This window comes from Chelonia mydas, chromosome 2, assembly GCF_015237465.2.
Source record: "Chelonia mydas isolate rCheMyd1 chromosome 2, rCheMyd1.pri.v2, whole genome shotgun sequence".
Lineage (NCBI taxonomy): Eukaryota > Metazoa > Chordata > Testudines > Cheloniidae > Chelonia > Chelonia mydas.
Window position 1 is genome coordinate 192,144,377 of NC_057850.1, and position 15,243 is coordinate 192,159,619.

A 15,243-nucleotide genomic window follows, 5' to 3' on the forward strand; every position below is an offset into this window, starting at 1 on the left:
GTGATATACAAATGGTAGCTGAGTATTTCTTTCTGTTTGAAACTTCTCCGAAGTTTAGGGTTTGTAGATGGTGTCCTATATTCAGTTTCCGTTGTACCAGTGTTGGAAGGTAGAAATCTTAGTTGGGAGTTAAATACGTTGTCTCAGTTCATTAATGTAAAATAATAATTCTGGCCCATCTGAAGACAGAGTAGCTAATTGAAGAATTCTCTATAAGGAAGAAGAACAAGCTTTGTGAGCTACCATTTGTGGACAGGGGGGAGCTGACAGGCATTGTGGATTCTGCACTCTCAGCTTTTGTGGTGGAATAAAGAAAAAATCCTGTTTGGTCTTGCATTGATGTGTTTGGATGGGGTAGAGGGTACAGAGAACCACTTTCCTTTTCTCCTGCATCCAGGCAGTATATGGACAGGATTCCAACAGACTGCTATTGAGTGCTAGACAAATGGCTGCATGCTAATGCACCCAAAATTAACTGCTCCATTGTCCCAAGAGCGGGTAAGTCAGCTGGCTTTTGTGATATGGTGAGGTATATGCCCCCCTGTGTGGGGTTACCATACGTCCGTATTTTCCCGACATGTCCGGCTTTTTGGTTCTTAAATCGTCGTTCGGGAGGAATTTTTAAATATCTAAAAACGTCCAGGATTTTGCCATTATTATTTTTTCCCAAAGAAAGGTTGATCATTCAAGAAAGAGAGTGAATGTTGATCATTTGAGAAAGAAAGTGAATGTTGATCACTCAAGAGAGTGCCCGCTTTTTCCCCCTAGCTCCCAGCGCTTGTACCGCAAAACAGCTGATTCACACAGCTGGGAGGGAGGGGGGAAGAGGGGGAATGCGGCGTGCTCAGGGGAGGGGGCGGGGCTGGGGCGGGGATTTGGGGAAGGGGTTCAATGGGGCAGGGAGGGGGCGGAGTTGGGGTGGGGACTTTGGGGATGGGGTTGGAATGGGGGCGGGGGAAGGGGTGAGTTGGGGATGGGGGGCGTGAGCAAATACTCCCCCCAAGCCCCCCTGGAGTGTCCTCTTTTTTTGAATGTTCAAATATAGTAACTCTACCCCTGAGTCTATGGTGTCATAGCAGCAGACATTGAATAAGGAGTGCATGTAGCGCCTGAGCAGTGGTAAGAAGGCTGCTGATCTTCCCCAAGTCCTCCTGCTCTGTGCTGGTGGGATGTTTCTTGGATCCTCTGCTAGGTCATTACTCGTCTGCTCCTCCTCGTAAGTACTAATATAAGGCACAGAGTAGCAAGGAAAAGGTTTTGCTTCAAATTAGCAGCACACAAATAGCTGTCAGTGTTTTTCAGGAGTGTTTTAGAAGTTCTGCTAAGAAAAACAGAGATGGATTGCACAGGTGAAGGAAGGGATAGTGATGGATGGTGTAAATCTGAGGATGCACGTGCAGGCCAGATTTTATACACTCAGGCCTGGATCTACAAAAGTTTCAGTAGAAGTTAGGAGCTTAACTGCCTTTGTGGATCTGGGCCTAAATCCCTGCAATGAGAAGAATTTGACTTGATGAGAAAGAACACACACTCTCATGCTTGTGTTAACATATGCTAAAACCAGTTTTGCCTGTTAGGCAAAGGTCCCTGCTGAGGGTCATGTGGAGTTGTATATACCATTACTGATCTTCAGGGTCTCTGAGCTGTCTTCAGAGCTGTCAGGCAAACAGGGATGGCATGCATGCTCCTATATTGTGAAGTCATGGATTATATTTGTGGACTGCCATTGCGCAGAGTGTGCAAAAGATAAAACTCCTTTTGCCTTAGACTGCATCTGTGCATCCACACAGATGATGACTACTATATGGTATAATAAAAGCTTTAAACTAATTTTTCTAGCATTACGTTATAATATAATGATAAATATTCTTGAATAAGTGATGGCATACTGTATATAGTTTATTCAACCTCAACATGAATACAGTAATTTTTGGTAACACAATTGCAAGATGTTTGGAATTTCAGTGGTTTTCTTTTTCTTTTTTTTTTTCATTAAGGGTGGTAGGCATGTTGATTATGTAGTGGATCAGATTGTTGGTAAATTGATAGAGGTGGTGAAGAAGAAAAACAAAGCTGGAGTTTCAGTGAAACCATTTCAGGCAAGTAGTTTCATGTATATTAAAAACAAATACTGAAAAACAATGGAGGCAACAGTTTTGATAAGTGAATTGATTTCTCTGTTTTTTCAACAGGTGAAGAATCATATATGGGTTTTTGTGAATTGCCTGATTGAAAATCCAACTTTTGATTCTCAGACAAAGGAAAACATGACCCTTCAGCCTAAAAGTTTTGGGTCCAAGTGCCAGTTATCAGAGAAATTTTTCAAAGCAGTAAGTATGATATGATTTTATGATGGGAACACAGGAATTCCATGCTGGATCAGGTTTTCATGTGCTCCCAAATGAAGTACAAGATTAATTGGGTTATAGAATCTGCATTTTTATGAATCCAGAGACTTCAACAAACTGCAAATGGCATGGAGGGATTTCTGCTGCCCTTCTAGTCTGAGTAGTGGAGGCAATAGGCTGCACTGTGCCCTTGCCCAATTTGCATGTGGATTTCATTTCCCTGGCTCACCCGCCTATGGTAGATTACATACTATTTATGCTAGTAAATTTCTAATACAAAGACAGGCATTTTCAAATTTTGGTTGTAACAGTACCTTTTGAGTGGAGGATTATTATCTTCGCTAATTTGTCCTTTAAAATGTGTCTTATGCTATTTAGCAAAGGGTGCATAGAAGAACTTGTCTTTTCTTCTGTGAATCAAGTAACATATAACTATTAATATGCCATTCAAAAATATATACTCTCCTCCAGTAATATAATTTGAAAATACGGGTTTATGTTTTAATTCAGACAGTTCAGGTAAAGCCTTTTTAAACAGATGCACTGGTGTAAATGTAGGTTCCCCCTCACCGGTGCCTCTTTATAAGGCTCTATTAAATAAGAAAAAGTAGAATTAAATTTCAGCCAGAATTCATTCAACTGCGTCCTCTTTAGTGCCAGTAACCTAAATGGAAATGTAGCAACATGTGAGTAGGAGATTTACAGCTTGTACTCCTAACATCAAACAGATTTACACTGAATAAATAAAAAAATGCAACCTCTTGGTCTTAAAATACTAGTTCCAGACTTGTTGTGAAAGCTTTTCCATTACAAGGACAGTATTAAACTATATCATTCTGTGTTAAACTATACCATAGCCAAGTGTGTACACAAGAGAAGCTCCAAAAAGAAGAAGGTATTTAGAAATTTGGCTACCTTTTTTTTTATCAAATTCAGAGGAGGAAGGCCTCCCACCCAGCAGGCCAGAATCATTAGCCAGGTTCTTTGAAGATTAACTTGATGTTGAATAGGTAATATACAACGTAGTATGTTAAGATTTTTTTTATAACTTTGCCTTAATAACAAATTAAAAAAAAAAACACCTAGTTTCATCACATGGAATCAGCCGCATTTTTCTAACCTTTTAGTACGTAAGGGAAAAGCAACAAATCATAATAATGTGAGACTGGATGCAACCTCCAAAATTGCACTTTATTATGTCTTTTCCATTTCTGGCAGTATTTTTTTTATTTGAAGTGTGTGTACTCTTTGCTAGAAGTGTGCATTTTATATTTAAGGGTATTAAATGTGCAGTGAAATCGCTAACCAGTGAATTTTTTATGACGAGGGAATAGTGAAAAGCCAAAGCACGTGGTATTTGCCTCCAGTGGTGGTTTCTTTTGACGTGAAATTATCTCTACAACTAGTTACTATGTGGAAATATTTGCTATAGAAATGTGTTACTCATGCTGCATAAATTTGTCTTGCATTGGTACAGAATTCCTGGGTAGAGTTCTGGTGGTTTGCTGATATAGGACCCAATTATCATTTATACTCAGGCCATTTTATACCATTCTGAACATATAAAGAGGTCTTTAAAGTGAGTGTAAATGTAGCTCACTGCCGGAGAGGTGTAAACTGGCCTTGGTGTAAATAGAATCAGGATCATGGTACCTAAAATGTGCTATGCATTTCATAAACCTAGTATAAGACAGGTCCCTTACTTTAAAAGTTTACAATTTAATAGAGAACTACTAGACAAAATACTAATAAAGACGTGGGGAAGGGAAGCAGGAATTAGGGAGAAGCATAATAACAAACATGTGGGGGATATAAAAGAAAAGAAAGGAATACATAGGGTAGGTTGGGGGTTGTTTGGATGCTAATGTACATATAGTGTTAGTTGCTTGAATATTTTTTTAATCATGCTTTTTTGAAATTGTTTAGGGGAATTTGAAAACCACTGATGGATCTTAGATTGGATTCTTACATTTTACTGTATTATTTTAAGTTAGTGTGTGAAGCTCTACTTCTGTGCTCATGCACAACTCTAATCTATCATTTATAGGCCTCTAATTGTGGTATCGTAGAGAGTATTCTGAACTGGGTCAAATTCAAGGCACAGACTCAGCTGAACAAAAAATGTTCATCAGTGAAGCACAGTAAAATCAAGGGCATTCCAAAACTAGATGATGCTAATGATGCTGGTAAGAGGTTTAATATGATTACTTCATGCCAAGAAGTTTATTATGTTTATATCTTTAATTTTATCAACAATTGTTAAATCACTGTTAGAAGCTCTAAATCTGTTGTACACAAGTTTAAGATAGTTTATTGTTATGTTAATGATATATTTCTGTTCAAACTATTCAAAGTATATTTCTGTTCAGACTTTATCATCTTGAACTGCATACTTCTCTATGCAAATTTTTAATGATCAGTGAAAGAAAGGTGAACCCTTTAGTGTTGTAGCTGTCAGTCTGATGCTAAGACTACCAGATGCTTTACAGTAAGGAGTTAATAGTTCTGACTTAGGGTCTGGTTTTTATTTAGAGAGGTACATCACAATAAGTAATGTGTCCAATATTCTGTTAGGTTTTTTATAATATATGTCAATATTCACTGAATATATAGAAATAATAATTCATTGTGATTAGGTAGCACCATGTAAGACAGCTGAGGAGGCTTTGTAATCTTTTCTGAACATTTTCTAGTTTTTTAGCCACAGAAACCTGGGAAGAAACTGTTCCATCACCTGGGATTAGTGTTTTTTAGGTAGGGATGAGATCTTAGGGACAGAGAAACAGTCTGACCTTTGCGCATTTAGTATAATTTGATAACTGATCTCTTTGCATCAGGAAGAAAACCATTTTGCATACACTTTAGCATCCAAAAAATTAAGAATTTGAAAGGAGTAGCTCTCTTTAAGCACTTTCATTTTAAGGGTTTTCATATGGGGTTTTCTGAGAATGTAGGATATGTCCACAGCCCAATTAAAAACCTGCGGTTTCTGGGGCTCAGGCTAAGGGACTGTTTAATTGCAGTGACATCAGGGCTCGGGTTTGAGCCCAGGTTTTAGAACCCTGCGAGATGGGAGTGTCCCAGAACTTGTGCTGCAGCCCAAGCCTGAATGTCTACACCACAATTAAACAGCCCCTTACCCTGAGCCCCATGAGCCTGAGTCAGCTGGCACGGGCCAGCTGTCGGTTTCTAATTGCAATGTAGACATACTCTTAAAGTCCATTTCTTAAATTTTCAGAGCCTTGTTCATTTCTGAAATACGACTGTTCAAATCATCAAATTCAAAAAGGCAACCTGCTGAGTCGGGGAGAGACTCATATTACTGTGAGGAATCTGGAGAACACAAGACTTCTCTCTTTTCTGAGGAAGTTATATATGCCTTTTTTTGAGGTTTAGTATTAGTCATTTTCTCCAGCCTCTGAGAGGGTCATTGGTATTTGAAGAATGGAGTAGGCTCCAGAAGAGTGGAGCTAATATCTGGCTTTCCTTCCAGGAAGGATTCCTATGAATATATAGACTGTCTGCAGCCCTAGCAATGAGGGAGGAACAAGAGAGAATCATCTTCTTTTAATACGTTAATGTTTTAGGACGAATTAGAACTGCTTGTGGAGAAGTCCCAAATCTTAGCCTTTTCCCTAGGCAAACAAGTATTCTTGTCTTGGTGTTCTGATTCTGTCAGATGGAGGCAGAACACTTGGATTATGGCTTGCTTCCAGAGAAGATAGAGGGGGTACTTCGATCCATTGAGCAGCTTCCATGTGTGTGTGCTTTTGCATGTGGTTACCCAGTCCAGACTTGGGGATTCTGCATGTATGAGAAAACCAGACATAATGAGGTCCAGTGGAAGATGAAGTTACTTGTATAAAAATTATGCAGATATATGGGTGGGGAGATGAAAAACCCATCTTTAGTGTATATATGCATATATAAGTGTATGTCATTTGTAGACAGTGTAGGGCTGCAAGACAGCCACCCAGAAGTGGCTATTCACTCAAAGATATAACAGCCAGTGCTCCTCTGTTTTCCTTATGCAGGAGTTTTAGGTCCCTTGATTTGTGTGAGACACCTCCACCGTCTTCCATTGCATCCATCTTCCCCTCCACACCAGCCCATTGCTGGGATGAGGACCTCCTCAAAGGAGGAGTGGGTGGGGAGGTTGCTTCGCTCCCTCTGTGGAGCTCTGTGGTATGGACGGTCTCACATTCTGAGTGAAATTCACCCTGTATTAAAGAATTATCTATCATTTTGGTTTAGGGAGAAAACCAGTAATTTAGTACAAACATATTTTCTGGTTTGCTTTCTTTCCTGCCTCTTTCCCACCCTTCCCCAGGTGGCAAACATTCTTTGGACTGCACGTTGATTTTAACAGAAGGAGACTCTGCTAAATCTTTAGCTGTATCTGGCTTAGGGGTCATTGGACGAGACAGATATGGGGTATTCCCACTCAGGGGTAAAATCCTCAATGTTCGGGAAGCTTCTCACAAGCAGGTAAGCAGTACTGCCAACCCCCAATGTTAAAAAAATCTTGTCAGCTTCAGTGTATATAATGGCTTAAAAATTGTGGAATTTTAAAAATAATGATTTTTAATGTGTCTTTATTTGATGTTTGAGCTTTCAGAGTTCACATTTTCAAAAGGTTCTCAGCAGATGTGAGGGCTAGAAACTTACTTTTTATTGAAATTTGAGATTCCCACCTAATAAAATGACATTTGGAGATGGGGCTTCCAGAATATATAAAATATTGCAAAAGTTGTGATAAAAATAATAAGAGTTGGCAACATTGGGTAAGGAAGAACAGCACCTGAACTAAGAGACTCTTAAATATGGGGAGGTTTTGGTATAGCTGATGTAATATTATACAAATATCAAGGTATCAACTCATGGTGCTTTTTTACTCCGTGCTGAATCTCTGCTTTTTACACAGATTATGGAAAATGCAGAAATCAACAACATTATCAAAATAGTTGGTCTGCAGTACAAGAAAAGCTATGAAGATCCAGAATCTCTAAAATCCCTGAGATATGGAAAGATTATGATCATGACTGATCAGGTTAGTTTGAGATATACAGGTTTAAAAAACACAAAACTAAGATATTTTAGAGTCTTTGGTTTTTCATTTTTGCTAGTTTTGTAGGTATCACTTTTACCTAGCCTTTGCAGAAGGAGGGCACAAGTCTGTGTAGAGAAGCTCCCCACTGCTTAATGTTCTTTGGGGGGATGATTTCCCTATAACTACTGTTTCTTCTTCGAGTGGCGTTCCTGTGGGTGCTCCACTTTAGGTGATTGTGTGCCCTGTGCCTCTAGTTGGAGAATTTTGAGAGCAGTACCTGGCTGGGCTGCACATGCACTCTCCCCGTCTCAGGCCTGCAGTGGCAATTAACTGGTGCTGTGCGGACCCCTTGCCCCCCAGTTCCTTCACACCCATCCTTGGTCTGAGTCGGAGCTCCAGCAGTGCGCTTCCTCGCCTCAGACTTAGCTTAGTTAGATTAGTCAAGTAGTTTAGTGTAGTTAGCTTAGTTGGTTAAGAACCTTTTATTTCTTTTTCTCCTCATTTTAAAAAAAAAGGACCAAAAACTTTTTTCTCCTTTCGTCCCCTTAAGGGACATTATTTTCCTCAGAATGCCAGGGTCGTCTGGCTTTAAACACTGCCACTCCTGTCGCAAGGCAATTCCGCTTTCTGACAGACACTCACAGTGTGTCCAGCGCCTGAGGGAAACTCACGTGCCCCAAAAGTGCACATATTGCCACAATCTTAAGACCCAGACTAGGAAAGCCAGGGATCTTAAACTGAAGCTCATCCTAATGGAGAAGTCCCTCTGTCCCATTTCAGACTGGCTCGCAAACTTCTCCTGCCACCCTATCATGGCAGGCAGCTTCCGACAGACCCCTCTCCTCTATCCCGAAAGGAAGGGACCTGTCTCCTAAAGGACGTGGAAAAAGGAGAGCTAACACTCCCCCTCCCAAGACCACGTCAAAGAGGAAATTCCCCGACTCCCTATAACCACTGTATAGGTTACAACAGGTATCAGACAGATAACCAAATTCTGCTTTGCTATACCAGAGCAACCCATCTGATTTCAAATCTTTGTTCTATTGGTGTGAATGAGAACATATCTGACCTAGCACACGTAAATATGTTGGGGCATGAGTGGAAAAAATGGGACAAAGGCCAAGTTTTAGGAGAAATGACAGTAGAAAGTGGCTCAGGGGATAGTAAATATACTATTAGTAGTGTCGTTTTTAAAAAAGAGATAAATGTTAGGGGAAAATATTGTATGGATCCTCTCCAAAATGACTGGTATTAAAACCAGTGTCCTTTTGTTAGGAATAATAAAAACAAAACACAGACAAACTAAATCAAACAAGGTTTCTTATACATTGTGTTTTGAAATTCACTGATAATAATTAGTACCTCCCTTTTCGAAAACACTTCACAAACAATCCTCATATACCCCTCTGAAGTATCTATGTACTATCCCCATTTTACAGATGTGAAACTGAGGGGGAAGCTGATATCCAAAATTTCAAAAGTCCACCTGATCTGATTTTTGTCAAAGGTGCTGAACTACCACAACACTAATTGAAGTTAGTTGTGGGTTCTCATTGGCCCTGAAAATCAGGCTCCAGAGTCTAAAGTTGGACATACACACAAAAGTAGACAATTTTGAATAATTAGGCTTTAGTTATTTTCCCAAGGCCACACAGTGAATAAGTGATAGAACGGGGATTAGAATCCAGGAGTGTTTGATTCTTAAACTTGTGCCATATGAACTAGATTATGCTGTTTTACGAGACAATCTGTCTGTTAGATAGCCGCAGGGAACAAATTCCAGAGGTAGGATCCTCAACTGAGTGAATCTTTTGCTTGATTTCAATTTATTTAGTGTGTGCATAGTCGTCTAGCCAAGCGATGGTATCTTCAGTGGCATGATGCAGTTCTTCTAGGCCACCACTGAACCTAATCAGCAGGCATTCATTGACAATGTGCGTCATCGTCTGTGTTGCGCCACAGCTGCACAAAGGGCTGTCATGAAGGCCCCAGAAATACTGGTTGGCTGCACAGAAACCTTGCCCAGTCCAGAACCTGTTTAACAGAGACCATTGGCGACAGGGCAGGTCAAAACCAGGCGGGCAACTTGTGAGGTCGGCGACGAGGGACTGGCTGGGGATTATAATAGATATCCATTCCTCTCACCAGAGTGTTTCCGCCCTAACATCCTGGCATGGTGGATGAGACCATAATGGGTGGAGTGACGGCAGAGGTGCAGCCGGTGGTTTAAAAAGGTCATTATGCAGCGGCAGGCTTGAGTTGGCACCTACTTTCTTCAGTAACTTGCTAGTGGCAACCTCTCGTCTGATATGAGGAGGAGAATATTGCTCAGAACTGGGAGCCATGGGAGTTGGACACAGGGTGCTGGAGATGATACGCATAGCGGCATGTAACTGTGTATCCACCAGTTTGGTGTGTGGTGATCGGCTCGATACTGGTGCACAGTACTCCACCACCTAATACGAGGTGGCAAGAGCTGATGTCCGCAGAGTTTGAGCACGAGCACCCCATGACGAACCTGCCAGTGTGCTAAGAAGGTTGTTGCGCGTCTTAACTTTAGCTGCTGTCTTCTTCAGGCAGGCATGGTAACTCAGTGTGCAGTCTAAGGTCACAGCTAGATATACTCGTTCTACTTCATGCTTCACCTTCTGACCATTCAGATAAACATTCAGTTTTCAGGTTGTGCTGGTGTGATGAAAATGGAACAAACTGGAGACTGTTTTTATGACGTTTGGCTGAAGGCGCCAAGTCTTATAGTAGTGGGCTAACTTTGCCATGTCCCGGTTTAAGATGGCATCAAGCTCGTGGAACATCTGGGCCTGGGTACCACAACAGATGTCATCTGCGTAAACGAATTTCCGTGACTTTGTTGTTGGCAGGTCATTGATGTAAAGGTTGAACAGGGTTGGCGAAAGAACAGAGCCCTGGGGTAACCCATTGCTCTGTCGTCGCCAAGCACTCGTCTCCTCCCACATATGGACTCTGAACTGCCTATCGCGGGGGAACAGTTCAACGACGCCTGTGACCCAAGGTAGCAGGACCCATGATACCCTCACAAGCAGACCAGTGTGCCATACCATATTGTACACTGCTGTTAGAGTGATGAAAACAGCGCCTGTTTTCACGTTTCTCTGGAAGCCATTTTCAACAAATGTGGTCAGCGCAAGAACTTGGTCGCATGTGCTACGGCTTCGGCGAAAGCCGGCTCGGTCAGGGCTCAAAATTCTCTCCATGTTGGGTAATATGTGCGGTAGGACCAAGCGTTCCAGTGCCTTGAAGCACACCGACAATAATGATATGGGACGATAGCTTGATGCTTGACTTGGGTCCTTTCCAAGCTTTAGGAGGCCAATGACTTTTGCGGTGTGCCATATCTTTGGTAGCCTTCCTTCACTGATGACCCTTGTGAAGAATTTCACAAGCCAAAGTCAAGCATGGGAGCCAAGGTTTTTCAGGAATTCTGGAGATATGTTGTCATAGCCCACAGTTGTTCCACACTTGCTGCTACCCAGTGTCTGTTAACAGTGAATGGTTGTGGTTAGTATCTGATCTGGTTTACACGTTTAAACATACGCCATTCGTTCCTCATTTGTCTTTGCACCTGTTTCTCCACAGGTTCTCTGGCCACTTTAAGTAGGTGTCCAGCTACCTGTTTGGGTGTCACTGAGGGTTGGCAGAATGCAGGTGGCTGTTGTGCTGCTCCAAGGCGTCAGAGTAGACTCCAACACTTGCGGCTGGAGCGGGTAAAGCTCATCCTCTTGGTCGTCTCCTCCCATCTGGCTTGGTAAGCAGTGTCCAATGATTCGATCAGATGGTCAGCGACATCTGGATCACCAGATGCCTCATACTGCTTGAACAAGGCAGTGCTGTCTGCGTCGAGACAGGATGTAGACCGGGCGGCAACCGCATGGGATGGCTCTGCAGGCTGCTTTGTAGATAGCACACAGAAGGGACGGTAGGTCTCATTTACTGAGATATGCCGGGCTGATTTGTCCCCACACTCTTCTCCAACGCTTCCTGGTATCTTTCGGAAGTTCCACCAAGTCTTTCTGGAACTCTTGACAACTGGAAGCTCGATATGGATCAGCAGTCTGTGTTGGCTGCGTAGGAAGTTATCCAAGATGGGCATGTTGCTGGCTGAGGGTGGCCATCAACTGAACTGATCCAGCACAAGTCAGGACAGTAGTCATGATCCCATCTAGAAGAATGGAACGTATCTCGCTGCTTAGCATCATGGATAAGGGCAAGGTCATTTCAAGATGCCCAGTCTGCAAGTTGTTCACCGTCAGTGTCAGCCTCCTTATACCTCCAGTCTGTGTGATGGCTGTAAGTCTCCGACATAGTCAGTTGGGTGTGGTAGGCTTGGTAGAACCTGTTGGTTCCAGCTGACGCTTAGAGGCTTGTATACATTTGCCAGCCAGAAACCGCCAACCTGTATGGTATCACAGAATTCAGTAGACATCAGCTGAATGGCATCTGCAGTATCGGACTGAATGTATGTGGCTCAGCCATGCATTGGATATGCCTCATGGCACAGCAGGTTGAAGCTGTCGATACTGTAACGCCTGACTTCTGCAGTTGCCGCATGTGTCTCTTGCAAGCAAATGATATCGATAGTATGTCGATGAGCAAGAATGCCAAGTAAATCACACTTGGCAGCCGACAAACCCTCCACGTTGAGTTGTAACACGCATAGAGCTGGACCAACTCCATAGAAGTCCCCGGGCTGCATGTTCGGGTTGTTGGTGATCACAGTGCCGGGATTCGTTGAGCTGGTGCTCATGGAATTCGGCTCGCTGGTTGGATCATTAGCTTCCCTGACTACTGTCAGGTACTGGCAGGTGGCACGACAAGGACGCTGATCCAGTGCCCCCTCATTGATTTCAATGAGAGTTAGGTTCATAGACACCTAAGAAAATCCCATTAGTCACCTATCTGCATCTTTAGATGTCTAAATACTGTTGAAAATCTTGTCCAAAGTGCTTAACACCTGGACACCTGGAACTGAAAGCAAAATCTTCCATATTAATGTGAACGGCAGCAATGGGATATAGAATGAAAGGTGATGTCAAAGTTGAGTCCCAGATGACTCTGGGTTCTGAAGATTATCACCAACACTTGTGATTACAACTTGAAGTGAATATGAAGTCAGCACAGATATAGCAGTACAGGTGTTTTATGGTTGTGGTGACTCATCAGTCTCAGATTATGGGAGGCTACATTTTCTACCAGCTAAAGCGTCTGGGTGGACTTCAAGGATAGACATAAGAATCTACACTTCAGTAGTCTAGCATGGAATTAACAAAAGCATGGATGACTATTGCAGTTTAGAGAAGAATAGTTGCAATTTTTTCAGCCAGTCATAGATGATGAAAGACAGTTGTCTGTTGCTGCTACCTGAGAATCTAGGTGCACCAATGGTTTCAGTAGTCATCTGGGACTACATACTGCTATGGTGAAAGGCAATCATCATTTGAAAGTCTGTGGCTTTATATTGGGCTAATCACAACTTGTTGAGTCACCGGAGAATGATGTATCCCTTGGTGTATTCACCACAAGAAAGTGTACAGGATTCCATTGGGAAGGGAAGCTGCTTCTTGTAGCAGTGTGCCTGTGGATGCTTCACTGTAGGTATGCTTATGCTGCCTTGTGCCTTTGATGGGAGATTTCTCATAGCAATGTTAGTTCAGCCAATGCATGTATGTTACACCATCTCATGCTATGTGCTGTTGCTATATAGCACTGCATGCGTGAACCGCCTTCATTTCCTTCTCAACCTCCTTGGCTTGAGATGAAGCCTTAACATTGTCTATGTTTAGTTTTACCTCAACTGTGTCCCCTTAGTTCTTTTAGTAGTTATTTTATTGTAGTTGTCCTTAGCAGTACTTAGTACTAGTTTTAGCTGTACTAGTTTTTAAAAACAAAAACTTTTTAAAAACAGGATATTAGTTTCTACCCTCTTGAGAGATTTTTACTTTACTGGGAGGACATACCCGGTTCTCCTGGTTTCAGAGGTTGCCTGTTGTGCTGGGAGGCAATCCCAGTGAGTGACGGACACTCCTGGTGCATCCATTACCTCTGGGAATCTCATATTTCCCAGAAGTGCAACTTACGTCTGGCATTAAAATCAAGAGCCAGAAAAAAAACCAAGGAGATCAAACTTTGACTCTTCATGATGGAGATCTTACTGCGCCCAGCCTCTGTCCATGGCCAGGGGAATCCCCCCATATGATGGTCTCTGAGTAATCTGCTGCCTCCCCTGTCTCCAAACCACACTCCTTGATGGCATCTAAGAGGAGGACCCAAGATTCCTCTCATAAGACTCCCAAAGGCTGTCCCCTAAGTTCTTCACATAGGGAATCTACCTCAAAGAAGTCGTGGTCTCTGATGATTCCATCTACTTTGGCATGTGCTGCTCTCCAATCTGGTACCCATGAGGCTGCTGGTTTCTCGGGTACCAAGGGCACTGTCAAATTCAAAGACTGTAAAGTTCTGGGCTCGGTTACCGTCGTCGGTTACTGTCAACAGAGCAAGGCGGCAAGAAGAGCGCTGCCTGGGCTCCATCTGCACACCCCTCGGAGCAGTTGAGGTTCACGGTAACGTCAGCTCCTTCAGCTACTATCACTTCATGCATGCATGGACATTCTACTGACAACACTCAGTCGGCTACTTTACAATTCAGAATTGCCAGCTACCAAGCTTTAAAGGCAAAATATAATCATACAAATTATACCAAGCTGAACTCATTTATTGAGCATCTATCAGCAGAACATTAGAGAGCAATTCCAGGCAATTATTGCAGAAGGCCAGCTGCTCGCCAGAAGATCTCTGCAGGCCTCCTTTGACTGTTGATACTGCCACCTGGTGGATGGTAGTAAAGTGTTCGCTGACAGTATGGACCAATCTCTGCACTTTTTAAAGGACTCCCGGGCTACTTTGTGTTCTCTCAGGATCTATACACCTGCCCAAAAGAGAAAGTTTAATAAGTCCCAGAAGGCACAGAGATCCCATCCTGCACAGTTCTCAAGCTCCCAGAGATCAGAAGAAGCCTCAACACAAGAGGGCAGAGGTTCCAGAGAAGAAAACCACCAACTTCTCACCTTTGACCTCATAGCCTTCTACCACCAAGCTCCAGTTTTGACAGAGTGGTCGAGTCCTGAGTTACCATCCTCATTCTTACCAGCTGCACTGATTCACCTGCCTTTCTTCCCACTTCCAGTGGGCTTGGGAGTCAATCGGTACAGACAAATGAGTTTGGCAGACTATATCTGCAGCATATTCCATTCACTGTACTTCTCTTGTGGCTCCTGACATCCCTTCCCTGTCCCTCTTCAGGAACCCCTCTCATGAAAACCTTCTACAACAGAAAATAAGGCTCTCTCCTACTGTTGGGTACTATAGAACTGGTTCTATAGCAACAGAGGGAAGGGGTTTTATTCCAGGTATTTCATGGTTCAAAAAAGAACAGCATTTGGGAGACCCATCCTAGATTTAAGGCTACTCAACATCTTTGTGAAGGCAAAAATTCAAAATGATGTTGCAGCAATAATTCCATCACTGGACCAAGGAGATTAGATCTCGGCCCTAGATCTTCAGGAGACATATTTACATATAGGTAGGGCCCTACCAAATTCACGGTCCATTTTAGTCAATTTCATAGTCATAGGATTTTAAAAATAATAAATGTCCATGATTTCAGATATTTAAATCTGAACTTTCACGGTCTTGTAACTGTAGGGGTCCTGACTCAACTCTGAAGGCAGCGCAAAAGTAAGGGTGGCAATACTGCAATCACCCTACAATAACCTTATGACACCTCCCTCTCCTCCAGCCCTCTTTTGGGTC

General features: G+C 42.6%; 1 protein-coding gene across 2 annotated transcripts in view; it reads left to right on the forward strand.

The window, feature by feature from the left end:
- TOP2B (DNA topoisomerase II beta) overlaps positions 1 to 15,243 on the forward strand; it is a 129,323-nt gene that overhangs the window by 77,612 nt on the left and 36,468 nt on the right. For both annotated transcript variants that reach the window (XM_037890409.2, XM_043540916.1), the window contains exons 9-13: positions 1,998 to 2,099; positions 2,193 to 2,330; positions 4,396 to 4,534; positions 6,679 to 6,836; positions 7,273 to 7,398. In XM_037890409.2, coding sequence (XP_037746337.1) covers positions 1,998 to 2,099; positions 2,193 to 2,330; positions 4,396 to 4,534; positions 6,679 to 6,836; positions 7,273 to 7,398 — 663 coding nt within the window. The remainder of the gene's footprint in view (positions 1 to 1,997; positions 2,100 to 2,192; positions 2,331 to 4,395; positions 4,535 to 6,678; positions 6,837 to 7,272; positions 7,399 to 15,243) is intronic.